The sequence below is a fragment of the Mytilus galloprovincialis genome, chromosome 6, assembly GCF_965363235.1.
Source record: "Mytilus galloprovincialis chromosome 6, xbMytGall1.hap1.1, whole genome shotgun sequence".
NCBI classification, from domain to species: Eukaryota; Metazoa; Mollusca; class Bivalvia; order Mytilida; family Mytilidae; genus Mytilus; species Mytilus galloprovincialis.
This window is the reverse complement of record NC_134843.1, coordinates 19803631-19830535: the sequence shown is the minus strand read 5'-3', so window position 1 is coordinate 19830535 and position 26905 is coordinate 19803631. Positions and strand designations below refer to the sequence as shown.

Below are 26905 nucleotides of genomic sequence, written 5' to 3'. Positions count from 1 at the left end.
TTGTTTGTATCTATCATTTCTATCAAATATTCATCATATTTTAGATATGTGCAGGTTATCTCGTTAAACAATTGCACAACTGCGCACATGCTTAGTTTTTACTTTGATTACGAAAATAAAAGGGCATTACCTTTTCCTGTTTGTGCGTCCGTTAGTCCACCATTCCGTTACTACGTCCGTTAGAATGTACCGTTCGGGTAAACTTGGGATCAGGTAGTTCTGTGGTTAAATTAGCTCAAAATTTAGTAAAAATATTCATTATGATGTCAACTTTGAATATATGGAAATAAGTATTTGATCCTGATGCATAGTTCACTGGAAAATGAAATGGGATAGAGTGACCATTATGTCTAATGGACGCATACTGTTATCATAATAAAAATAGCGTGTAATGAATGCAATGCATAATTTCTAAGAAGACATTGCAATATTCGGCAACCACACAAGCAGTTTGTGTTCTAAACGAATGTGATGTTCTAAAAAGTAAAATCTCAAAAATACTGAACTCCGAGGTGAATTCAAAGCGGAAGTCCCTAATCAAATGGCAAAATCAAAAGCCCAAATACCTCAAATATATGGACAACAACTGTCATATACCTGACTTGGTACAGACATTTTCTTATGTAGAACATGGTGATTAAACCTGGTTATATAGCTAACTAAATCTTTCACTTGTATGACAGTTGTGTACACATCCATTATTCTAACAACAATGCGTGAACAAAAAAACAGACATAATAGGTGAAATGTCAAAAATAGGGGTACAGCAGTCAACACTGTGTTATAATCTTAATCACTATAAATAAGCTAACAGATATGTAACGGAGAAGCATATCAAGTCAAAAAGACAAGCACATAAGGAAAATGAACAAAAATACAAAAAATTATCATGGCACATAAACACAATGATTGGGTTAATAAGTACAGAGCCGCGTCATATGTAAAAAAGAAACGCCAAAAGACAAAGGATATTAGCAAAAATTGAAAGGCAATGACGGGATGGATAAGTTCAGAGCCACATCAAGTTAATATCTCCAAAAACAAACTAAACAGTAAAAGTAATATTCATAAAGACAAATAAAAGAATACTATAACACGTTATTAAGATGATAAGCAACGTCAGTACCCAGAATCTTTGCTTTAAGACCATCGTGTATACATTGTGAAGTTGATACAGAATGTATATCAACAAGGTCTTGGTACCTTTCGACGAACTATTCTTTAGAAAAATAACGAGGCTTTCTTTGTCATACCCCTGGTTCATCAACTTTCTGCTTAGACACGGATGACGTTTAACAAAGTCTGAATAGGAACTGCAAGCTCTTGCATAGCGAATAAGTTGCGAAATGAATATCACATATGCAGGCGAAGTTGGTATTTTGCTACTTAGTTTGGAGAAACCAACTTTTATTAATACAAAGAAATAATTCGTTCATGCCCTGCTACTTGCTCATTAAACACCGGTATGCATTATATTTGTTAATTTTTTTAGACCAAGCATTAGCAAGGTATAAAATATTGACAAAAATAATGCTTAGTCATGTTTAGAGAGCATGCTGCATGACATGATATGATTATTTTTAATCTAATAAGGACTTTTAGAACGTGTGTACTTGGAATCTATTAATTTTTTTGTATTTTAATAAATATAACTTATACAATAAATCGAATAGAACCTAACAATGTCATTTGAAATTTCGAACATCATTGCTACATTATCGACGGGTTTATTTTCCAATGACGAAAGTAATAAGAAGGCATAACAACAATCTGTACACAATTGGCAGGGAGGTTCTGAAGTATAAAATGGCAGGAAGATAAAGAAATAATAAAAATCATTTTGAATTAAACGTTCATAACCAAAATTAATATAATACGTATACACAGATACACAATGTTTAGTGTAAACAGATAACGAAGACTTTATCAATTGACCTGGTATGTTGTTATGGATTATAACCAAAGGTATGTTTCTTTTCGTAAAATTTATTCTTTTTTCTTATAATAAAAAGTTCTATTATTCTTATTCCAGGCATAGATTTCCTTAGCCGTATTTGGCACAACTTTTTGGAATTTTGGATCCTCAATGCTCTTCAACTTTGTAATTGTTTGGCTTTATAAATATTTTGATATGAGCGTCACTGATGAGTCTTATGTAGACGAAACGCGCGTCTGGCGTACTAAATTATAATCCTGGTACCTTTGATAACTACTATGATAGGATTTTTGAATCATTAATATGTGATGAGTGAGAGTACCCAAACAACAAGTTACAGAACATGAGAAAAGATTCGAAACGCGCGTATGGCACATTAAGTTGAAAGCTTGGTATCGGTAAAGAGTTTTTTTACAGTTGATGTGTTTCACTGGGTTTTAATTTGTAACCCGGATTTGTATTCTCGTAATCGATTTTTGACTTTTGAACAGTGGTGTACTACTGTTTCCATTTTTATACAACCGGTTCGAAAACAAAGTAAAATCACAAAACAACTCTGAGAAAAATTCAAAACGATAACTCCCTTATCAACTGTCAAAATCAAAAGTTCATACACATCAAACGAATGGACAACAACTGTCATATTCCTAACTTGGTACACGACTTTCTGAACTTTCATCCTTGAGGGTATCACCAACTCAATTGTTAATGCTCCTGTGCTGATAAGAATTTTTTTGTAACATCTTTTACCTTTTTGCAAAGGTTTGAACCAGGATCTTGAATTTTTAGTTTTCAATGGTCTTTAACTTCGTATTTAATTTGGCTTTCCAACTGTTTTAATCTAAGTGCCACTGAAAAGCAGCCTTGTGTGATTAACACCAGTCTACTGTACTAAATCATAAACATGGTATCTTTTACGAGTTTTTACAATATTTGGTCTATACTAATTATGTTGAACGTTTATGTCCACAAGGGTATCATGAACTCAACTGTTAGCACTCTTATGCTGACATGGAATATCATTGATAGGTCATATTTGTAAATTTAAAAAACTGTTCAGTAAACCTTTTTTGAAAGAAAGGTACCCAAAACGAAATGTTTCAAGAACATTACTAACAGTAGATGGGTCACTGTAATCAGTAGCTTTCATTTGTCTTATAAACACTTATTATTTCAATACTTTTATATTGGTCTTGTGAGACATTATATAACTTGTATTACTGACTAGTAGCATATTGAGCAAAACTATATTTTAAAACAATACATTAATGTTAAATAGTTATCAATTACAGAATTGTTTTAACAGATTATGGAAAAATGTGCATTTGATTGGATTTATAGGAACTTTATACTAATAACTTGTTTAGTAAGTTAGTATTTATATGTGTTTATTTGAATTGGTGTTGTGACTGATGATATAACTTACGATTTCATTTCTTTCATTCAAAATATTTTCTTACATATGCAATGATACAACTGGTTGAAAACAATGTGTTATTTATTTCATTTTTAATATATTAAGTGATTCAATATAAGTGTGATGCTTTCTGTAAAATCTGTAGTAAACATTATATTATATTCTGTCAACAAAATTTGCTAAAATTGACTATAAAAGTTTGAAAATCAACCTTACAATAATCTAATTCTTACTAATTTTAGGGTCTTGTGGTTTTCACGAAAGGAGAATCTCAACAGTACAGTTACGGTATGTGTACATTTATAATAGAATACAAAAGCTATTCACAGTAATTGATTTCTAATTTGGAATCTATTCATCTCTATGATTCGAAGACCCTCAGCCCCATGTTTGATCATGTTTCATTTCAGATAGGATTTTCCGGAAAACATTCATGTTTATCAAATAGACTTTGAGTACATATACTGTCAAATAAACTTGGGGAGTGAAAGGGTGTGTGGGGGTAGGGTGGATGTTTATGCTTCGGACTGGAAATCAGTTCCAGTTCTAAATGTGGCAACAGTCGTGGGGATCATGCCAGTAAAAGAGGGACGAAAGATACCAGAGGGACAGTCAAACTCATAAATCGAAAATAAACTGACAACGCCATGGCTAAAAATGAAAAGGACAAACAGACAAACAATAGTACACATGACACAACATAGAAAACTAAAGAATAAACAACACGAACCCCACCAAAAACTAGGGATGATCTCAGGTGCCCGGAAAGGTAAGCAGATCCTGCTCCATATGTGGCACCCGTCGTGTTGCTTATGATATATCAAATCCAGTAAATAGTCTTATTCGGTAGGTAACATTTATATAACATCCGGTTAAAAATCGATGACTGCTTTGCAATAAACGATATCCCAAACACCTATAAACAAACGATTTGTGAAAATTGGCACTTTATAGTACCTGTGTCTTGCTATCTGTATGCGTTATGAATAGGATTGGAAGTTCTTTGATTTTCAAACTCACAGTTTTGTACGCTCGATCAATTTGACCTAGTTTTATAAGACATTTCTTCAGGTATACTATACATGTTTGGATACACATGCTCCAAGTGTCCATTCTTACCATTATCACATTTTCATATCTAGACAGTTTGCTGGCGAAAAGATTGAAGTGAACTACAAATATGCACGATCTCGATTTTGACGACTTCAAATCTAAGACACCCGATTGCACTTGTGAATTTTTTTTATATACATTATCCGGCTACAACTAGTGACCTTAACATTGTCAAGATCATTTCTTTCGCGAAATTTTTAGCCAAAGGGCCGAAACAGCTTTAGTCTTGAGTCTAAATTCATAAAGTGAAAACACAAATTAAAAATATTGTTTATTTAAAAAAGATTATACCAGGTAATAAGATGTGTAGATTATATTAGTGAATGAGTTAAGACTGTGAGGTTGCTTATAAAAATCAGAAACAAATACTTAATGGATCTTCTGTGCTATATCTTCAAGTACACAAATGATGCTACGTAATTCTCCTACCTCATAAACTAATATGTCATTTTCCTGACTTGGTACAGGACATTCTAAGAAAAAAAGTAGTTGGTTGAACCTGGTGTTGTGGTGTTGTAATTAGACAAACCTAGCGCTATAAACGGTACTAATGTTAATGCACCAGATCCGATGTTGATAAAAAATTGTTTCTTTAGTTATACTTCAGGCCAATATACTAGAATTTCCAAAGTCTAACATAAACGTTAAAAACCGTATAAAACCAAAAAGGACATACAGGTAGCTAAATTCGGAAAATGAATGAGAGGCTTGCTTTAGGAAGACATATTTCATAATAAATAATCGAGTTTTTTTTACATAAACAAATTTTAATCAAACAATATACGTAGCTTGTAATGGTAGACCCCTAATACTAATAGTTATTCAGAGGAGGTATCAACCCAGCAGTAGTATTAGCATAACCAATTCGCATTTCGAATAAAAGTCTATTCTGTAACTTCACATTATTAGGTACATAGTATACTAGTGACCTAATACGATATATAAGGGATCAGTAAATTCCATATCGATTGAACGCGAAGCTTCCGGTGATAACTTAAAATGGATGGTATATAGTTGTGACTCTACCAAAGTAGATTTACCACCAAATTGTCATAACACGACAGGTGCTACATGTGAAGGATAATCTGCATACCCTTCCGAAACACCTGAGGTTTCAAGTAGTTATTGTCGAGGTACGCGTTGTTCAGTCTTTTGTTGTGTTTTGTAGACTGTCATATGCCTTTCGTTCGATTTTCCTTTGTTTGTACCAAGACGTCAGTTTATCATCGTTTTATGAATTCGAATAACCCTTTAGTATCTTTGGTGTGCCTCTCTTTGATAGGTGATGTCCTGAAACTGAATAATTTAAAGTTAAGTAACAATCTAAAAATAACATTCATGTTTACACTCTCATTGCAATACTTTTATCCTATTGAACTTGATATGAAGGATATCAACGATACTATAAAGTTTGCTTTATATCTTGACTTGCATCTTGAAATTGACAAGGAAGAGCAGCAGAGAACTTAACTCTATTACAAAAGAGATTATTTTAGTTTTCATTTTTAGGTGTGAAATTCTATGTATCCATAGTCCAATTCCAGCTCGGCATATACAGTATATATCTCCTAGTTGATACAATATTCCAAATCTTCTGTTTGTTACCGACTTTTCCCTGATAGCGTGTCGCTACAAACAAGGAAGTTATCAAGCCAACGGTTTTATATTATTAAAAAGCTGAAGTGAATTGAACTGTCTGCCCAAAATATCGACTACAGTGGTCCTAGATGTCGATGACACAATACCATCCTCATTTTGTCGTCCCTCTTTTATCCGTTTACGTCTTCATCTGCATCTTTTTTTTAAAAAACTTTTGTAGTGTTTTGCTGAGTGTTGTTTGTAATATATTCGTCATTTTTAAATGTTTTTTTGTACTTGTTATCTTTTTTTTTATTTTCTCCTAGTATCATCCTGCCATTTTTAAACAAACGTATATTTTTTGTATTCTCTTTTATATAATTTCAAGAATGCAACGAAAACGGAGACATAACATTACTAGGATTATTGCAAAATTCACAAGTGACTATCAAAGAAGTAGTTTATAAAAATGGATCGTCAGACCTTCCAAACTGCACTTTTACAGCAGATCAATATGGCCATGTGATAATCAATAGAAGTTGTACAAATGATATTACAGAACTGGTAAGTAGTTTAATAAATTGATTGGTTTACAAAATCATTAATGACATTGAAACAGCTAATTTCAAATTTGAAATTAAAGTATAATGCCTCCTTCTAGTTTAGTTTTTAACTATTTTTCAGCGTATTTTCCGCTAACACACAAAAAAGTATCTTTTAAAATATACATGTTTCATTAAACACCATTTATATCAGAACCACATACATTTCTAGACTAAACTATCAGCTCTTGGAGTTATATGTGGTCCTGATATACGGTTGAGCAATGAATGATACCAGAATTATCATCATAAATGGTGGGTTATGTTATTTAAGAATTACGTTGTTCTATCATGGTAATAATCACATGTATCTTTAACAAGGGTATCTAAGCAAGTATCTTCTTCCTTTTCTAAGATTGAGGCCTATTTCTGATTGTGGATTCGCACGGTAGGTAATGCATGCATAGAAGAAGACGCATATGCTGTCGACTCACCCGGTATCGCTCTTTTTGGAATTCTTTCGATTCCCTTAAATTTTGTGTGTTCCTATTAAAATTGATTTATATCTTTTTCAAAGTTTTAAGGGATTTGAACACTGGTAAAAAGTAAAATAACAAAAATATCGAACTCCGTGGAAATTTCTAAAAGGAAAATCCCTAAACAAATGGTAAAATTAAAAGCTCAAAAACATCAAACGAATGGATAACGACTGTCATATATCTGACTTGGTACAGGAACTATTGTTGTCATTTAATTGTGAATTAATTTGCCTGAAGATTTAAATTACTTTGTAAGAAGACAGCAACGGAGATGACAAGTATTAAAGAAACCAAACAAACATGCCTTGGTAAAAATATAAATGACAATCAAGTTCCCTAAAACATTACATAGAAAATTAAAGACTGAGAAAAAATAAGCCTCATCAAAACTGGGATTATCTTCGGTGTTTTGAAGGTAAAAACACATATGACACCCCGTCGTGTTGATCAAGGATAATACAAACTTGGTGTTAATATAAATTCGATTATGATAGATTATGTTAAGCATTATTTCCAAACCATAATAGTTGGTCATGCATCATACAATGACAATCTAATCCCAATGCATTAGAAAATTGACAAATGATCGAAAGAGCAAACAGTAAAAGTAAAATCACAAAAATACTGAACTCCGAGGAAAATTCAAAACGTAAAGTCCCTAAACAAATGTCAAAATCAAATGATAAAATACATCAAACGAATGGATAAAAGAACCGTCAGTTAAAGTGAAAATTAAAAGTTTTATCAACAGACAAGACAACGTTCGGTAAAACCTTGACTTTAAGATTGTATGGGAGTCTAAATCAAAAATGATAGAATATGTTCATACTTTGCCAAAACGTAGTATATATTGATAAATGTTTAAAAATAGTACAAAAATGATAGATCACCGCGCATTTTCACAAGCTACAGGTTGTGACAAATTGACACATTTTGTATGGATTATATTTCGAAACACTAAGGATTTTTTTATCCAAGGAATAGATTACCGTAGACGTATTTGGTACACCTGTTTGGAATTTTGGGTCCTCAATGTTCTTCAACTTTGTACTTGTTTGACTTTATATCTATTTTGATCTGAGCGTCACTGATGAGTCTGATGTAGACGAAACGCCTGTCTGGCGCATTAAATTATAATCCTGGTAACTTTGATAACTAATTAAACAGGAAAAAATATCATTATGTGATTAGAAGGTAAACGAAATGATAGAATTGTAAAATAAAATACGAGAAGATAGCTTTTAAAAAATGTTTTGAGAATATCAAAAGAAAAGATAGGGTCACCATGAATATTTTCCTGCTAATATACAGAATAGAAAAAATACAAGTAGATTCCTTCAGAAAATGCACTATTTCAGAGTTTCCTCCCCTTAAAATGCCAGTTTGATAATATTAAGAATCAAGCAGAAATAGTCAGCACTTCATATTTATAAGTTATAATAATATATAATTTGTTATTTTAAATGCAAATTCACATGAGTTATCTGCATTCTTGGATCAAATTTTGCTAACTTCATTGAAAATCTTGATCTTAGATTCTTTGTTTTTTTTACAATCCAAGATGGCGAAAAATACCCATACCACCTTAAAGTGAAACACAATTACAATTAAAAAACACATACTTAGAATACGGATGAACTTCTAAGGACAGCAGATACTGTTAGTTGTAACCTAGTGTTGCTCATGATAAGTAAAATCAGGTAATTTTGCATTCGATGATAATATAAGTCATGAAACGGATAAATTGTGATGCTACTACAAATGTAACACCAGTGGCGTCTGTGATACATATATTGCATAACATTCAGAAAATCATGTTTACCTTTTTCTTCGGGAAAATTACATCAACTAAACGACTTAGACGCCTATTCCAGTAGTTTTTTTTGTAGTTAACACTGTTTTCAAGCAATTTACGACAAGAAATATAGAATCGACAGAGAGATGTAGGTAGAAGCTGCCGGAATATTGCTTTGTAAATTTTAAAAGGTCATCATAGCAAATGTGAAGACACCTTTTGGTCGTAAATTACAGTTCTCAACAAACCATCGCGTTCAATATTTAGTTGTTGTTTGAATTTATGAAATTCAGTAAACTATCTAGCTGTTTCCGTGGTATCCTTTATCTCGTGTTCATGGAACTAAAAATAAAACGATATCAAGTCGTATTCCATTACAAGTCACTATGAGAAAAGTAATATTATTGATCACTTTCAACTTTTCTTTTAATTAACCTTGCAGTTATAAAGAACACGATGAAAACTTTACTTCATAAATCTTTTTTTCAACCTCTTCGGAATCCTTACTCCCTTGAAATTTGGTCAGCCCGAAATAAATAATAAGAAGCAAAGCAAATTTTATAAAGTATTAAACGATAAAATGTAGCAAAGAAATAAAAGACAAATCAATCTTATTTTTTTCCTGCGAAAGATCAAACCAAAAGACAAAATTTTATTAATTATAAATCAACACCATTGCCAGCTGTATATATCGATGGCTTTAGGAATTCTGGGCAACTAATGTTCTCCAATTTAACACTTTTATTTTGCACATCACTATCAGGAGCCTCGTCCGATTTTGATTTAATCTTTCTCCATAATTGAAATGACAAAAAATCGTACCGTGTTGCCTGTTGTGTGCTAAAACGTGCATGCTATTTTTTTATGCCCCACCTATGATAGTAGAGGGGCATTATGTTTTCTGGTCTGTGGCTCCGTTCGTCTGTGCGTCCGTTCGTCCGTTCGTCCGTTTGTGCGTCCGTCCGTTCAGGTTGAAGTTTTTGGTCAAGGTAGTTTTTGATGAAGCTGAAGTCCAATCAACTTGAAACTTAGTAGACTTGTTGCTTATGATATGATCTTTCTAATTTTAAAGCCAAATTAGACTTTTGACCCCAATTTCACGGTCCACTGAACATAGAAAATGAAAGTGGGAGTTTCAGGTTAAAGTTTTTGGTCAAGGTAGTTTTTGGTGAAGCTGAAGTCCAATCAATTTAAAACTTAGTAAATTTGTTGCTTATGATATAATCTTTTAAATTTTGTAGCCAAATTAGACTTTTGACCCCAATTTCACGGTCCACTAAACATAGAAAATGAAAGTGGGAGTTTCAGGTTAAAGTTTTTGGTCAAGGTAGTTTTTGATAAAATTGAAGTCCAATCAACTTGAAACTTAGTACATATGTTCCCTATAGTATAATCTTTCTAATTTTAATACCAAATTAGATTATTATCCAATTTCACGGACCATGGAACATGGAAAAGGATAGTGCGAGTGGGGCATCCGTGTACTTTGGACACATTCTTGTTTTTAAATATTCTAAAGTCAGTTCCTCCTGTGTGTTTTAATCCCAGAGTCATAAATAGGAAATTTTGGAAATCTATTGGATTTTAAAATATGAAAATTCAAGATTTACTTTTTTTGGCAGCAGAAAACTATTCTAAATTTCTCAAAGTACAAATTGGAATTCCAATATCTACTGATAAATCAAATAAGTGTATGTCTCGAAGACAAAATACAGAATTATTTAGAATTGAAAAAAGACGAAAAAACATTGTTTTAATTATAGTCTATAAAACAGTACAAAACTGAGCAAAATGAAAAACCCATCTCAGGTGACGTGAATAATAAACATATCCTGCTACACATGTAATATTCGTTGTGTTGCTTATCGTAAATAAAGGCAACAGTAGTATACTGCTGTTCAAAAGTCATAAATCGATTGAAAAAAAAACAAATCTGCGTTACAAACCAAAACCGAGGGAAACACATCAACTATAAGAGGAAAAAACGAAACAATAGAACAATGATGTGCAACAAAAAAATTAACAACAATGCAACATACATAGATACGAACTATTAGATTACAACTGCCATATTCCTGACTTGGTATAGTACATTTTAAGAAAAATGGTGAATGGAACCTGGTTTTGTAACTACCCAAACCCCCGAGCGTAATGGCAATGATAGATATACAGCTAAAACGACAACATTACATGACGGGAATACAGTACAAATAAATAAAATAAAAACCAAAGACAGAGAAATATATAAATAAATACTAGAAGTATAGTAGTACATTTCGACATGTTAACCACAGAATAACAACGAATAACTAAAATTAATTTAGGACAGTACACAAAAATTATTCAGATATGAGTCTCGTTACATGATGTCACAGCCGAGAAATAAATGAAGGAATTGTGACTTTGACAACAGACATATACGTGGTCACCAGAAATACAAACATTCAATACGAATCGACCAAATCAAATTATTCTTCTTCCATATAATACACACGTAAAATTTAATGGAATCCTAGTGTGTACGAGTGCATGCAAAATCATTTACCTAATGGACTTTTAAGAAACTTATTTTGTTTTTAAAATTAAGTTAGTTAATATATAATAAATAATAAAACATTTTATTTATTTATTAGCGACCGAAGGTCGTAGTTGTGGAAATTTTAGAAGATACAAGTGTTTCATCTACTACAGTATCATCAAGTCAAACATCAACATCATCCATTTTGTCTGCTGTATATACGTCTACTTCATCAGTTAAGTCACCGTCAACACAAGATGCATTAGTTTTATCGTCTACACCGACTATGTCTACTTCATCGACAATCTCACTACAAACACCAATATCTTTTTCATCGTCAACAACCTCACTTACATTACTTGCTACAGCGTCAACATCACCGACAACTTTAACTGCTAAATCGTCAGCATTAACGACACCATCCGTACCTTCTATAACGACAACTACCCAACCTACTACCACAACATCAACGACAACACCAACATCACATATGACAATAATCAAACCAATTACAACAAAAACTACAATAACAACACCAACACCAACAGCAGCAATAACAACAATACCTGACCCAACACAAATACCTACAACAACAACAACAAAATTACCTACAACACCAACGACAACAACAACAACACTTACACCTTCAACAACATCAAATACAACAACAAAAAATACAACTACTACAATAACACCAAAAACACCTACAACAACAACACTTACATCAACAACACATACACATACAATAACAACACTTACAACAATAACAACACCTACAACAACAATGATACCAACAACCAATTCTTCTTCAACAACAACAACAACAACAACAACAACAACACCAACATCCCAACCTACTTCAACAACAAGATTTGCAAAACTTACATCAACAACACCTACAACAACACCAACAACCCAACATATTTCAACAACAACAACACCAACAACACCAACACCAACAACACCAACAACACCAACAACAACACCAACATCACCAACAACACCAACAACCCAAACTAATACAACAACAACAATAACAACAACACCTATAACAACCACAATACCAACGACAACAACAATACCTACAACAACAAAAACATCAATGACAATATCATCAAAATTAAGAAAAAAACGAACAGTTAAAAACACGGAACAAACTTTTATGCTGACATGTCAACAATATAAAAACGGAGTAATACATAATATATTAGGACACTTGATAAATAGGTAAGTAATTTTTATTGTTTAAAGTTACTTAGTGTAAAGATATTATTTTTACCTATGTGAATAATTTGAGATTTCAGTTTCACCAAATACAGTGCAGTTAAGTCGGAAACCTTTTGCTTCAGTAAAACATTTAAGAAAATGGATAAATCTATACATTTTTTTTGTAATTATTTTTTTGAATCGCAAGGATGTTAAAATTTCAGCTCACACATTTAAATTTCCTTTACTTTAAATTTCCATATCGCTATCAAGTTATGAACTAAACTATTTACTTTCTTCGAAAAAAAAAATGCACAGCAAATTCTCTTTTCTTTATAATTATACAAAAATGCCTTTGCAGGGATACCATTTCATTAAATCCAGTAATCAACTCTGTAGGAAGTGTGGAAATGCAGTTTAAAAGTTATAGAGCAGAAACCGAAGACGCCTTAAACTATTTACCTAATGTATCAACTGTGTATCTAGGTGACAAGTTCTTTATGTTTCTGAAATACATGGGACAACAAGGTACGTCACGTACGTTATTTCTCCCCTGAATAACAGAGTAGTGCGTTGGTCAGAGACAATGGTACACAAGCTTTACATTCATATTCATCTTTTATCTGTTTAACACCTGGCAGTTACATTCGAACACGCACAGTTGATAAGCTCTGCTGACTAATAAACACCTCAGTTTATTGTTTTTGATTAGGATTAGGATTAGTTTCAATTAATTATAAATGTTTCTGTATTCTTAGTTTCGTGTAAAACCTATAGCATGAGATATATTTATTTTTTATTCGATTTGTTTTTCTATTCTAAAACTCGAATGAGGACAGTACAAAGTATCTTATCGCAGTTTTTGCCGTTGATTGTTATTTCTTTTTTTTACATTCCAACATCAAAACTTCATGTTGCAAATGATTTCAAAATTCGTTAACTATTACGAGGGAAAAGAAAAATTGCCTACTCGTCGTTCTTCTTTTTTTTTGCCAAGGAGTTGTCTTTGACTTATGAGTTTAGATGTTCGTTTGGTATCTTCCGCCAGTCTTTTGTCAAATGAGACAGCACTGAAAGTACAAGAACCAAAAGAGGTCAAAAGATCAAAGTACTGTCTCCAATTACAAAAAGGTGTTCATATTTATATACAAAATATATATATAATGTTAATAGATATAGGATGATGTAGTATGAGTGCCAATGAGATTAATTTCCATCCCAGTCACATTTTATAAAAGAAAACCATTATAGGTCAAAGTACGGCCTTAAACACGGAGCCAAATGATTGACCAGAGTTCAGAAAGAAAAGTTTTGAATAAATCTAAACATAGAAATACGCAATTAAGAAAATGTTATGCAAGGCGATCCAATGAAATATTACGAACATATGGCGAGACTGCAAAACACTTTAAATAGTAACATTTAAAAAAAACAAACTAAAAATAATCAGATCGAATCTTTGAAGTTATTTAAAATAATTGTTTGTAAGTTGAAATGCAACAAAAGCTAATCTCTGACCTATTATTGTTTACTTTAATACATAGTGACTTGAATGAAGAGTAGTCTCATTGGCACTCATTTCACATATTCTTATCTTTATTAAATAAAAAGTTCAAATGATAATGTGTACAAAAATTTAATACAACATTCGATTTCAGATTACAAAATTGTTCCACAAAGTTGTTCTGCATATGATGGTGTTGTAGCAGTTACGAACAGTGCTAAACCAAACGTACCATTATGGTCTTATAATAGGTATTACAATATATCTTTTTATTTGGTCCTCCTCAATCTGTTTAATTTCCATATTTGGTCCTCCCCAATCTGTTTAATTTCAATATTTCGTCCTCCCCAAACTGTTTAATTTTCACGTTTCGTCCCCCACCCCAAACTGCTTTTTGTCCTCCCCAATGTTTAATTTCCATATTTCGTCATCCCCAAACTGTTTAATTTCCACATTTCCGACGGTGCTCCCCAAACTGTTTAATTTCCATATTTCGTCCTCCCAAACTGCTTAATTTCCATATTTCGTCCTCCACAAACTGTTTACTTTCCATATTTCGTCTTCCCCAAACTGTTAAATTTCGATACAATCATCACATAAGTGTGTCACTAAACTCAAAATATTTCCTTTGGAAATGAATGATACTAAACAAAACATGATAATTTAATTTTGGATTACGCGCATTATTCAGTGTGCACCAAATTTTTTATGTTATTTCTTCAAAGACAGAAAAAATATCACAGTCATTTCTTAAATAACATTTGTTTTTTTCCCCGAATTTTTATTACTCTAAATACAGGACAAGTATTAAATAGTTTTTGGTAGTTCCTGTAATCCTTTCCTGAAATATTTTTTTTAATCAGGTTGATGCCTCATATAAGTATTTTCATAGATGTATATTTAGTACTAGTATTTCCATCTCAAATCAGTAACTTGTCTACTTCTACACATGTAAAAGCTCGTCAACCTACACATGTGAAGGTTTGCATATCTTTATGTGCTAACAGAGCGATTCGACAACTGACGACATCAAAAGCTCAATGTAGGATAAAAAACTTAATTCACATAGTGTTCATTGACCCCCCTCATAACTTAATTTGGGAAAATCTGATTGAACAATATGGATATGTAAAATCGATTTTGGATAAACAAAACTTGCAGCAAGTTTATCTTCCTCACCCAAAAATTATTTGATTTATTTTTCTTTTTATCCACATTGATCTTTTGATGTCGTCCATAACAGATAGTTCGTTAAATTATTACAGTAAATGTTCAAATCTCGTCAAAATTATGCCAGATTAATTGTGCCCTTTTTTTTTGTTTTAGTTGTGTATCTGACGTAGCCAGGAAGTACCACTTAATGCATGGTTTTGAAAAAATGAATGACAAATTAATATTTTGTGAATTGTTTGGGTTCCATTTTGTCGATGATGCTGATATTACAGTGGAATGCGATGTAATGATATGTAACAAGGCTGACAAGTCTCCAATGTGCACATTGAAACAGGTAATTTGCAATTAGTAATTCCATGGAACCAACAGCTAGCTTACGAAAAAATCCCAAATTTCAGCCATATTACAGTGCATACGGTCATAAAACTTTACTCAGTACGGAAAATTTTGCTAGAGACACCAAATACAGCATTGTTATCTGGAAAACACAACTTTTTGGAATTTTGTGTCCTCAATGCGCTTTAACTTTGTTTGGCTTAATAACTGTTTTGATCTAAGCGTCAGACAAAACGCGCGTCTGGCGTATTAATTATAATCCTGGTAACTATTCACACTACTGGGTCGATGCCACTTCTGGTGGACGTTTCGTCCCCGAGGGTATCACCAGTCCAGTAGTTACATGTAGCACTTCGATGTTGACATGAATATCAATTATATGGTCATTTTTATAAATTTCCTGTTACAAAAATCCTTAATTTTTCAAAAAAATTATGATTTTTTTATCCCAGGAATAGATTATCGTAGCCGTATTTAGCACAACTTTCTGGAATTTTGGGTCCTCAATGCTCTTTAACTTTTTACTTGTTTGGCTTTATATCTTTTTTGATCTGAGCGTCACAAATGAGTCTTAAGTAGACGAAACACGCGTCTGGCGTATTAAATTATAATCCTGGTACCTTTGATAACAATTATTTGTGGAAGTTTTAGTTTGAAACGATAATCGTACTTCAAAAGTTTTCAGATAGCAAGGAATGTTTGATCCCAGGTCATTACCACCGAAAAAGTCTACGTCATAGATAAATTATGTTCTTTCCAACAACAACTCTCTAATAACTTTATATGGATTGAAAATTCATTTCTTGCTCTGTAAGGTTTTTTTTTCAAATATCTATCAGCTGCTTTGCATGTTTTTACTTATGTAGATGTATTTTGAGAAATTACGCTATGTTCTGTTGGTTTACATTTACAACTGTAATTTTAATTTGAAAATGAATAACAATTGTCAAAATTTATGTATTGCTTGTAGGGATATTCATGATTTGTATGCGTTATTGTATATTGATGTGGTACAGTTCAAATCTTTGTTTAGGTTTAATTGACTTATTTTTAAAAACAGACTTTTGCACACGGTAATTTAGGCCACAGTTTGACAAGCATCGTCCTACAAACTTATTTCCAAATTTTAAAAGTGTCCAATTTGTCTGTAACAATTTCAGAATGATTGTGGCAGAACCAAATACCACCGGAGAGCCAAACGAACAACGAAAACATATGTAAAAGTAGTCAAAAAATTAAAAATTATGAATAGAAGACAGCAATATACAGAAAACACAGCAAGTATGTGGTAACAGTTATGGCACTTTAAACGAAATTTACATTTATTAATTTATAAAGTAATTTTGGATATCAGTTTGTCTGCGTGTAAGGAGAGGTACAAAATGTAGGGGTGGGTAAGCATAATTAAATAATTTGAACTACACAAATCGATCAGATTTCTTTTCGTTCAAGCTTTGAGATTCAACCTAAGAGTTAACAAGCTCGTGATAACTATATAAGAAAAACTTAGACTAATCAACCACAGAGGTCCCGGGAAATAGGAATAAAGGGAAATGTACGGCTAAAGTCAGTGTGACATTAACATTAAAAAAATGAAACTAATATTAAATTGAGAGTAATAAAACAATTTCTATTAACAACAAAATATTCTGAGTATGTAAAGGTAATTATTGTCGGATTTAGTTTCTGCATTTGTGTATTTGCAACTGCATAGTAATGATATTCTTGTCATTTGGCTTTGTAAATTGAACCATAACTACTTTCACTTTCTGAAGAATGCGAAAATGCAGATCATATGCCACTTCGTTTTCATTTCAGTGAAACATCGACAAAATTCCTTGATGGTGCTTATTGTAGCTGTGGTTTATGGTGTAGAATATATACTGCCATGAATGGATTTTTGGAACGCAAAGAAAAGAAAACAAAAACACAAACAATAAAAAAAAATGTGTTGAATGCAGTTTTACTTAATCATTCATGCACTGGTTTATGATTCAACTTTTGCATATTGCAAATGTAAGAGTTGTAGGCAGTTTCCAATCTATAATGGTAATGCCTTACATTACTCAGGCAATACAATTTACTGTATAGGCGTTAGCTTATTGTCTAGGATTTAAGCCTAATGCATGGTTTCACTTATTGCCGCTAACATATATAAACCAGGTATAAGATTTTACGATTTGTTTAACAATAATAAATTATTTATTAATCAAATTATAAATTGTATATGTATGCACTGCAGCGTTAATAACAACTGTTAGATACTGGAAAATCATATATCAGAAATGTTAGAAATGATAAGACATTGTTATATATAAAAGAAAATACTCATGATGAATGTTATTAGCTTGATTTAGACAAACTATGCTTGAAATTTTTTTATTCAAGAAAAATATATATTGAAATTGATGTGAAACTTGACACTCTTAATAAAAAGACTTACAAGATATAAAGGTGTGTTTTTCAGTAGTCCGAAAATTGTGAATCCAATATTCAGAGTGATCATTTGTATTTCATCGTCAGTTTGTTCTTACATGACAAGACGGGGTGTATGTTTGAGCAGGATCTGTTCAGCTGTCCGGAAAACTTAAGACTAACCCCGTTTTGTTTGGGGTTTTTTTTTTGGGGGGGGGGGGTTCGTGTTGCTAAGTATTTAATTTTCTATGTTGTGTTTTGTAGACTGTTGTTTGTTGTTGTTTTTCTTTCTTTTTGGCACTGGTGTTGTCAGCTTACATCACACTTTTATTTCAATGATATTCTTTTATATATGTTAACGTAACTTTGTTCATTTACTCATTTAAGACGAAACATCAATGATCTTACTAGTTATAGTTAACTGGACTCCAAGGAAAATTCAAAACGGAAAGTCCCTAATTAAATGGCAAAATCAAAAACTCAAACACATCAAACGAATGAATAACAACTGTCATATTCTGACGTGGTACATATTCGCCCTTTTCCCGTTGGTTATTACGTCACCATTTCTACATTTAAAGCATATTATGGTTACTTTTTAAACTTAGACAACAATCTTATAACGTTAATAAACCATAGCCCTCTCAGGTATTTTAGTCGGCATGATACAAGTAAATATATGATCCCTATCTAGGGTATCAAATATACCGCATTTCATCACTGTTGATCTCTATCTTTCAAAACTGTATAACTTAAATGTCACTTTTTCTCATCCTGATCAGTTATCAAATGTTTGCCTTGTGAAGCAAATATCAAAGAGCTTGAGAGTTTATTGTTTCTATTTTTTGAGGTATCTTTTGATAATCTTCATACAAAGAATGAGCTAGAACATGTTGATAAAGTCCATTGATAAAGGTTCCAGTTACAACTCTTATCACAGGTATACATGTATTTACAAAAATCAATCAAATGAAGCAAAATTTGATAACTTTATATGTTTTTTTACTATTATGTTGGTACGCAATATTTTGTTTTAATGAAAGACTACTTATCATAAAATAAAATAATATACCGATTTTGAAATAGCACACCATTTATGTAAATGATATTAATAATGATTAAAGGATATCTTCTCTTACGTAGTGTGCAATTCCAATAATGGCGTCACTAGGTTGGTCAAGGATATATTTAGAATATTTCGTAATTCTGATTGTAAAATAAACGTAAATTGTGTAAGGGAGAGCTCAAGATACAATAATTTTACGAATAACAGAAAGGAAATGTGTAAAAATGTGTTTTAAAGTCAATCTGTTCATTTGTTTATCTCGATCTTATCAATTCAGTTTGCAGTTTTGAGGTGTTTTCCAACTATAAAACACAATATGATTGACTTGAGAGGCTTGCAAGTCTGGCCAACCAAATAGGGAATTAACGGCTTGAAAACATCTTTTCCAAAAAATACCAGTCAACCAATCAATTTTGTTGGGTAAATACTATGTGTAAATTGGCCATTGTAGGTCAATGTAAACGACAAGTTACAGCGGCGGCAAAGTTTTCTATACTTCAATACTAAAATATCCATTTAGAGAAAAAAAATTGAAAGAAGAAAGTAACATTCAAAAGTAATTTCAGATGCCAAGTAACAGCTCTTATCATAATACTCTGTAGCCATTTCTCATTAGAATGTTAAGGCGACAATGAAATGAAGAGTAGATATATGAAACTCATTAAGTGATGTCCCTGTTTGTTCCGTAGGTACCTAATCAAAATTCCCTAACGACAATGACAGCAGTGCTGAATTTCAATTATAATAATTTAATTGTTTTTACTTCAATATAGTAATACATAGCTCTCTATCTGGTAAATGACAATAAAAAGTCGCACATAATTGACGAACTTTCTGATGAGGGACATAACTCGATCATACATCAATCTTAATCTTTTTTGTTGGTATTAGGAATTGTGTACAAGTTTCATAACATCTAGTGGAGGCAAAGTAAAGTTAGAGAACTGAAACCAAGTTCGGGACTTACTGACAGACAAACAGACACCAAGGGTAAACCTTAATGCCCATGCCACTGAGAGGAAACATAAACAAAATGGAACAAAGTCTGGTTTTAGTTCAACCTGTTATCTTTGATGTGTAAACAATCATGTATTAAAAATAGTGTTGTCAAATCGTACGCTTTAGCCTAACCGGTTACTCGTAAAATCGTTCGACCGATTAACCGGTTAATCGGTAGTTTAAGTTAATGTGTGAAGGCCTTATCTATAGTACCCTACTCATAGATATGAGTGTCAATGTGACTACATTCCATCCAAGTCATTCATTTACGTTTTTATAATACGATGAATTGAAGTTTGACCTTTGGTTTTATAAGGCTTGTCTGTGAAGATTCCTGTCGAAGTTTGACTTTTAATAATCAAATGCACGGTATCAACTATGGCGTTTGTACTAACTTCAAATTGAAAAATAAAAAAAAGTCTTGATCTCGTAAAATTGAATATGTCTGAAACCGATGAATCTTCCATTTTGTTTTGCTGTTTTAAAAAAATAATGTGGGGTGTTTCAATTAAAACTGATTAATCCTGATATTCGTACCATCAAGTATAAAATTGAGAAAGGAAATGGTGAATATGTCAAAGCGACAACCACCCGACCATAGAGCAAACAACAGCCGAAGGCAACCAATGGGTCTTCAATGCAGCGAGAATTCCCGCACCCGTAGGTGTCCCTCAGCTGGCCCCTAAAATATGCATAACAGTACAGTGATAATGGACGTCATACTAAACTCCGAATTATACACAAGAAACTAAAATTTAAAATCATACAAGACTAACAAAGGCCAGAGGCTCCTGACTTGGGACAGGCGCAAAATTGCGGCGGGGTTAAACATGTTTATGAGATCTCAACCCTCCCCCTATACCTCTAGCCAATGTAGAAAAGTAAAAGAATAACAATACGCACATTAAAATTCAGTTCAAGAGAAGTCCGAGTCTGATGTCAAAAGATGTAACAAAAGAAAATAAATAAAATGACAATAATACATAAATAACAACAGACTACTAGCAGTTAACTGACATGCCAGCTCCAGACCTCAATTAAACTGATTGAAAGATTATGTCTTCATCATATGAATATCAGGTACAATCCCTCCCGTTAGGGGTTTAGTATCATACTATCATAAAATATATGAGAAGAACATAACCCGTGTCATGCCAACAACTGTTTTTTTTTAGAAATAAATGTGTTTAGTTCCGATGCAAAGACCCTATCAGTGAATCAATGTTAAAGCCAAAATATGCAATCTTTAATGACCTGACAACAGTATCGTAACTATATCCCCTTTTAATAAGTCTATTTAAAGGTTTTGTTAGTTTCTGAGGAGAATACTGACATTTTTGTGCTTTATAAAGAATATTTCCATAAAATTTTGGATGTGAAATACCTGAACGTATAAGATGTCTGCATGTTGAGTTATATTTACGAATTATTTCCTTATACCGGTGATAAAATTTAGTAAATGTTTTGACCAGTTTGTGATATCGAAAACCCTGGTGTAATAATTTTTCAGTAATACATAAATTTCTCTCGCTAAAATCTAATACATTGTTACATACACGAGCGAATCGTACAAGTTGAGATATATAAACACCATAAGATGGTGACAAGGGAACGTCACCATCTAAAAATGGATAATTAACAATAGGAAATGAAAAATCATCTCTTTTATCATAAATTTTTGTATTAAGCTTCCCGTTTATGATATAGATATCAAGATCGAGGAAAGGGCAGTGGTCATTGTTATCATTAGCTTTATTTAAAGTAAGTTCTACAGGATAAATTTCTTTAGTATACATACTGAAGTCGTCATTACATTGATAACATTCACATTAATTTGCTTTTTACAGTTTTTGCGTTAGCATTTAGTTTAAAGTATGACAATAATTTGCACGACGCAGATTGCAAATTCCGCTGAGATGTAGGTCTACACAATATAAGATCAAAAATGAAATAATGAAGTAAATGTTAAAATTAATCGTATTACTGATTGAAAATTACTGTTAAAAAAAACATGAAACTAATTATGTTTCCTTAAGATCTTGCCCCTAGCTGAGAGACAAGTTCTAATTAATTTTATATTTTTGAATTAAAGTCATAAGAAACGAGTGACTGGTGAAAATTAATGTTCATCCAATTCTTGAACCAATGCATGTATATATCATAAACTTAGTCCTCTGTGCACGATTTTCTCATTTTTTACGCAAATATATCGTATAATCGTCAATTTTTTTTTATCTGTCTGTTATGATTTAACAAATATGGCTACTCATTAAATGCCGTGTTTTCAAGCCAAAGTTTACCGATTGTCACCTTATAGTAAATAATCAACAAAAAGCATGGGTATTTAGCACGTGTTTAACATATACAATCAGGTAATTGTTTATTTTAATGACAGATTCATGCGTATTGCTATCACCGGATTTTTACGAGGAGGGTCACGCTTAGGTCACTATGCATACGGAAAATATGTCGGCGAATTGCCTCCTGGCAGCAAGCAATTTAAAATAAGTAAACTTCTTCTAAATGTGGACAAATTAAAGAATTTTCCTCAGAAAAAAGTATATGTACATAAGTTGTTTAATGAAAACTATCCATTTAGTTTTAAAAAACATATGCAATTTTTTTTTTAATTTGAGGTTTCATATGACTTTAAGAATACCAATCAATATACTGGACAATAATTTTTGATCAGTCAAATTAATTACCACGACGACAATTTTTAAAGAAAACACAACTATTTAATGATTTCAATACAAACTTGTATCAAATCTATCAAAAGTGAAAAAAAAGTCCGGTTAACCGGTTAGCCGTTTTGGTATTCGGTCGTTCGAACGGTTAACCGGTTAACCGTTGACAACACTAATTAAAAACACAGTAAAATTTGTCTCATAATTTATGCATGATATCTTATTTTACATCTTGATATAACTGTGACTTCCAACATAGCTTCTACTTGACCATTATCTATTCTCGTCTTTAGAATAATTTTTCGGTCAAGAAGGAGCATTTTCTTGCAAAATAATGAAGCATTTTATCTAACATCTTCTCTTCAATTTACGATATCGGAATGTAAATTTCTGTACTGGAAATTTGCGCTTTGCCTTAACATATAGTTTCTAGTTTAGACAAAAAATGTAGAGTATCCCAATTAATGATAAATGTTGTTTGTACTGGATAGCTGTCTAGTTGGAACCTATGTCACATCTCCGTATTTTATGTCTGTATAACTTGGTTTTGATTTGCTAACTGATTTCGTAGCTACATTCGCTTCCAGACAATTTAATCTGACTTTATGCACAAATAAATCAATTATGTTTGAAGCGAAACAGAAGAACAAAAACAGAATGGCTAAAAATTATATAATCCATGAACAGAAAAGGAGACTCTTTTAAGAATTCTGAGTTCGATTGATTAGTATTTCAATAAACAATCTGTATATAAATAAAGTCAACATTAGTATACCGCTGTTCAAAACTCATAAATCCATGAACAAAAAACAAAATCGGTGTAACAAACTAAAACTGAGGGAAACGCATTAAATATAAAAGGAGAACAACGACACAACATTAAAATGTAACACACACAGAAACGGACTAAGCATTAGACATAATTGAAAACTGATAATACCCTCCTACCTGCCAACTTGTCTTGATACTTTATATAAAGAATGCATTCATCAGCTTCTTATAGCAAATGATCAGTCTATGAAACTATGAAACATCTGTAGAATTAAACGATTGTATAAACGTACAAGTCGGACTTTTCAGCGCTATCTAAAATGAATACATCAAAGTATCAGGTATGACAAATAAAAACCACGGAGTCAGATGTTAAACACGAAGTAATGGAAGAAGTATACATCAATTATTCAAATTTCAATGAGAACTTCATACACCGGCATAATTTGTTCAGGTGAAGTTCACACCAATCTCAAATGAAATCCCCTGATTTTTTTTACGTGAGATTCACCTTCAAGGAGCTTATACATAAACTCTCGAGAACATTGCCGTCTAAATTCTTGTGAAATTCCCCATAAGGTTTTCCTTCTTTTAATCGCAAAAAAAATAGTGTATGTTCAGGGCGTATCAGTACGTAGTTTATCATTTTAAATTCTAATATGAAGTGCTTCTTTCACTTTGTGAACAAACCCATGCTCTAAATCCAAAATAATGAATTTTATCAATAAATAATATATTTTCTAAACTTTAAAACACTTTCAAACTCTTTAATGGTGCACATGATGTTACTCAATCATTTACATTGACTGTAATCTATTGCATTCCGAATATATATTTTTGACCTAGATACGACAAGCGTTCATGCTGGCTGTTTAAACTCTTCCCTTTGAAAAATCACAATGCTAGCCGTTTGCTTGTTTACAAACAAAAAGGGAGGTTCATGGAAGAGCCTACAAAAATGCTTTTACACTAATCTTATACTTATCGGACATAGAAATTATCTTAATTGTTCTGTTCAGAATCGAAATTATCGCTCGGGCAAAAATAATCACGAATATAATGCCTACCCATGTTAAAACTACAATAAAGTACAGCTTGCATCAATTATTTCTTAAACATAATCGTGGTGTTGTCTGCTCTATGGTCGGGTTGTTGTCGCTTTGATACATTCCCCATTTCCTTTCTCAATTTTATTTTCAATTGAAGTTAGTTTAGCAAAATTAACATTTTGATGAAACTTCGGCTTAATAGAAAATGATTGAATGAATCAGGTATTGAAAATTAACTATTTCCACTTAATAAAACGATCATGGGTCTCATTTAAAACCAATTATTGTGTTTTTACGAGCTAAAACATCATATGTCAATGCGTTTGTACTAGCATTATACATTAAAGGAGCACACGAAACGCCGTATTTCTACGAACTTGATCAGAGGATTTTCAAGAAAACAAAAAGACAGTATGCAACGCAACAATAGTCACCCTAATATAATAAATGCTAATGGAATAAACCCAAACGAGCACATAAATATGTCAATCTGAATAACTACTGTACCCAAAATTAAATTTACATCAAAATTGTGATCTTATATTACCTACGTTTTGGTTTCACTCGAACATACTAACCTTAAAATCGTCATATTCATGCACAGACAATTCATTTCTGTCCAAAATTCTAGTTAATGCGACTATACTGATAAGCTGGATGCTCTAGAGCAGGATCTTCTAACCGTCCTGAACACCTGAGATCACCCAGTATTTTGTGGGGTTGTGTTTTGTGTACAATTGTGTGTTTGTATTTTTTTTCAGCCAATGTATTGTCAGTTTATTTAAAATTTTTGATTTTGGATATCCCTATAGATCTGGTATTTTCCCCTCCTATATAAAAAAGTATACAAAATAGAGGTATATCATTAAGTTTAGCAAAGAAAACAAACTGTATCTTTTTAAAACTTTTATCCTAATGTTGTATTTGAACTACAAAATTCAAAGAGCAGATTGACATAAAACAAGAATGAACACTTTTAATCCTAATATTTAGACGTTGGACGTCCGCGATTACAGAGTAACTTGAACTTCAATTTTGTATTTTGCGTCTGGCGTATTAAATTATCATCCTGGTACCTTTGATAACTATTTGTGAACATTTGATTATGAAAGCAATTCAGTTTTCTCTTTTCAAATCTGAAACATGTACCAGGAAGACAAACAATACCTATTGTCAAACTGATGATCTTTGAAAAGGTCATGATACTGAATTTTGTTTATTTGTTATGACAGATTTTATCATTACTGGTAAGGTTGATGATAAAGGATAAGGTAAACACGATTAAGGAACAATATATATAACATAATCGTAAATTTTACATAGATTTTGGAATAATCTGGTAGCTGATTATTGGATATCATTATTGATCGAGTTGCGATAGTGGTCTATAGATAATGTGATTGTTTCGTCGGCGGATTGATTTTATGTGCGTTTTTTCTATTTAGTAGTAAAAATCAAGACAGGTCAACTGGAAGTCAAAATAGCTATTCAGATGGTACAAAATGCATTTGTGTATAGTGTTTCACAGAACATGTTCCTACTTGGCCTGCTGCCCTAATGCAAATGAAATTGAAAAAATAAGATATGTTCTTTATTAAATTTCGATATGAATTTAGAATGAAAAAATTAGACTGGAGACAATTATCCAACAGCAAACATTAAATAACGAACAGGTTACACTAGCTGTTGCGCTTGAGTAAACCATATCTGCCCAATGCCAGAATTAAATGTTCGGTTAAATAGCATAATTGTTGTAAAATTGACCATTAGTCCCAAAAATTCAAGTTCCAATCTTTAGTGTTAAAAAAAAGATTCGATATCGTATTACGTTCTATTTCGTTTTACTATCGTGGCTATAATTCATTATCACATATGCTAATGAACGTTTGCAATATTATCTTAGAATAATGGAGTCGAATATGCGGTATAGTTTTAAAGTATTTTATCATTTTAAATACCATAAGGAAAGATTGACTTTCATGTTTACAATACTGTTAGCTTGAAGTTAACATTTCATTATCAAATAGTACAATATTAGACCTAAAAACCTAACATGTGAACACTTATCAGCTTTACTTTGAACGATCACATCTTGTACTAAAGATAACCCATTTATAAATAGATAGGATAATAACTAATCCTGGTCAGAACATTTATTTGTCCCGGTGGATAACAAGTGTAAGGTAAAATCATTTGTTTTTATTAATTGTGAGTGTGTGAGAATTACATTTTGAATGTGAAAGTTCTTTATGATAAATCAA

At 32.0% G+C, this 26905-nt stretch overlaps 2 protein-coding genes across 3 annotated transcripts in view; both read left to right on the top strand.

Moving 5' to 3' along the window:
- The first annotated feature begins 1877 nt into the window (after window positions 1–1877).
- Window positions 1878–18110, top strand: LOC143078022 (uncharacterized). Of its 2 annotated transcripts, none has more exons than XM_076253043.1 (10): window positions 1878–1965; window positions 3229–3302; window positions 3596–3641; window positions 6433–6608; window positions 11554–12665; window positions 13006–13172; window positions 14303–14399; window positions 15475–15655; window positions 16818–16938; window positions 17476–18110. In XM_076253043.1, the coding sequence occupies exons 2-10, from the start codon at window positions 3246–3248 to the stop codon at window positions 17547–17549; spliced, it is 2031 nt and encodes a 676-aa protein (XP_076109158.1). In that variant the 5' UTR covers window positions 1878–1965; window positions 3229–3245; the 3' UTR covers window positions 17550–18110. The 2 variants fall into 2 exon arrangements, with proteins under 2 accessions (XP_076109158.1, XP_076109159.1); XM_076253044.1 differs by having other exon boundaries at window positions 1887–1965; window positions 3243–3302.
- Window positions 18111–26744: 8634 nt separating this feature from the next.
- Window positions 26745–26905, top strand: part of LOC143078526 (uncharacterized) — a 30969-nt gene continuing 30808 nt past the window's right edge. Inside the window, exon 1 of the mRNA XM_076253389.1 lies at window positions 26745–26827. The gene's annotated coding sequence lies outside the window, so the exon portion shown is untranslated. The remainder of the gene's footprint in view (window positions 26828–26905) is intronic.

Bases quoted from the DNA above. Each gene is read 5' to 3' on its own strand.
- LOC143078022 (XM_076253043.1), top strand. From the start codon at position 3,246: ATGGAAAAATGTGCATTTGATTGGATTTATAGGAACTTTATACTAATA. The intron at 13,173-14,302 runs GTACGTCACGTA...ATTCGATTTCAG, and splicing joins GAAATACATGGGACAACAAG to ATTACAAAATTGTTCCACAA. The intron at 15,656-16,817 runs GTAATTTGCAAT...TAACAATTTCAG, and splicing joins CAATGTGCACATTGAAACAG to AATGATTGTGGCAGAACCAA.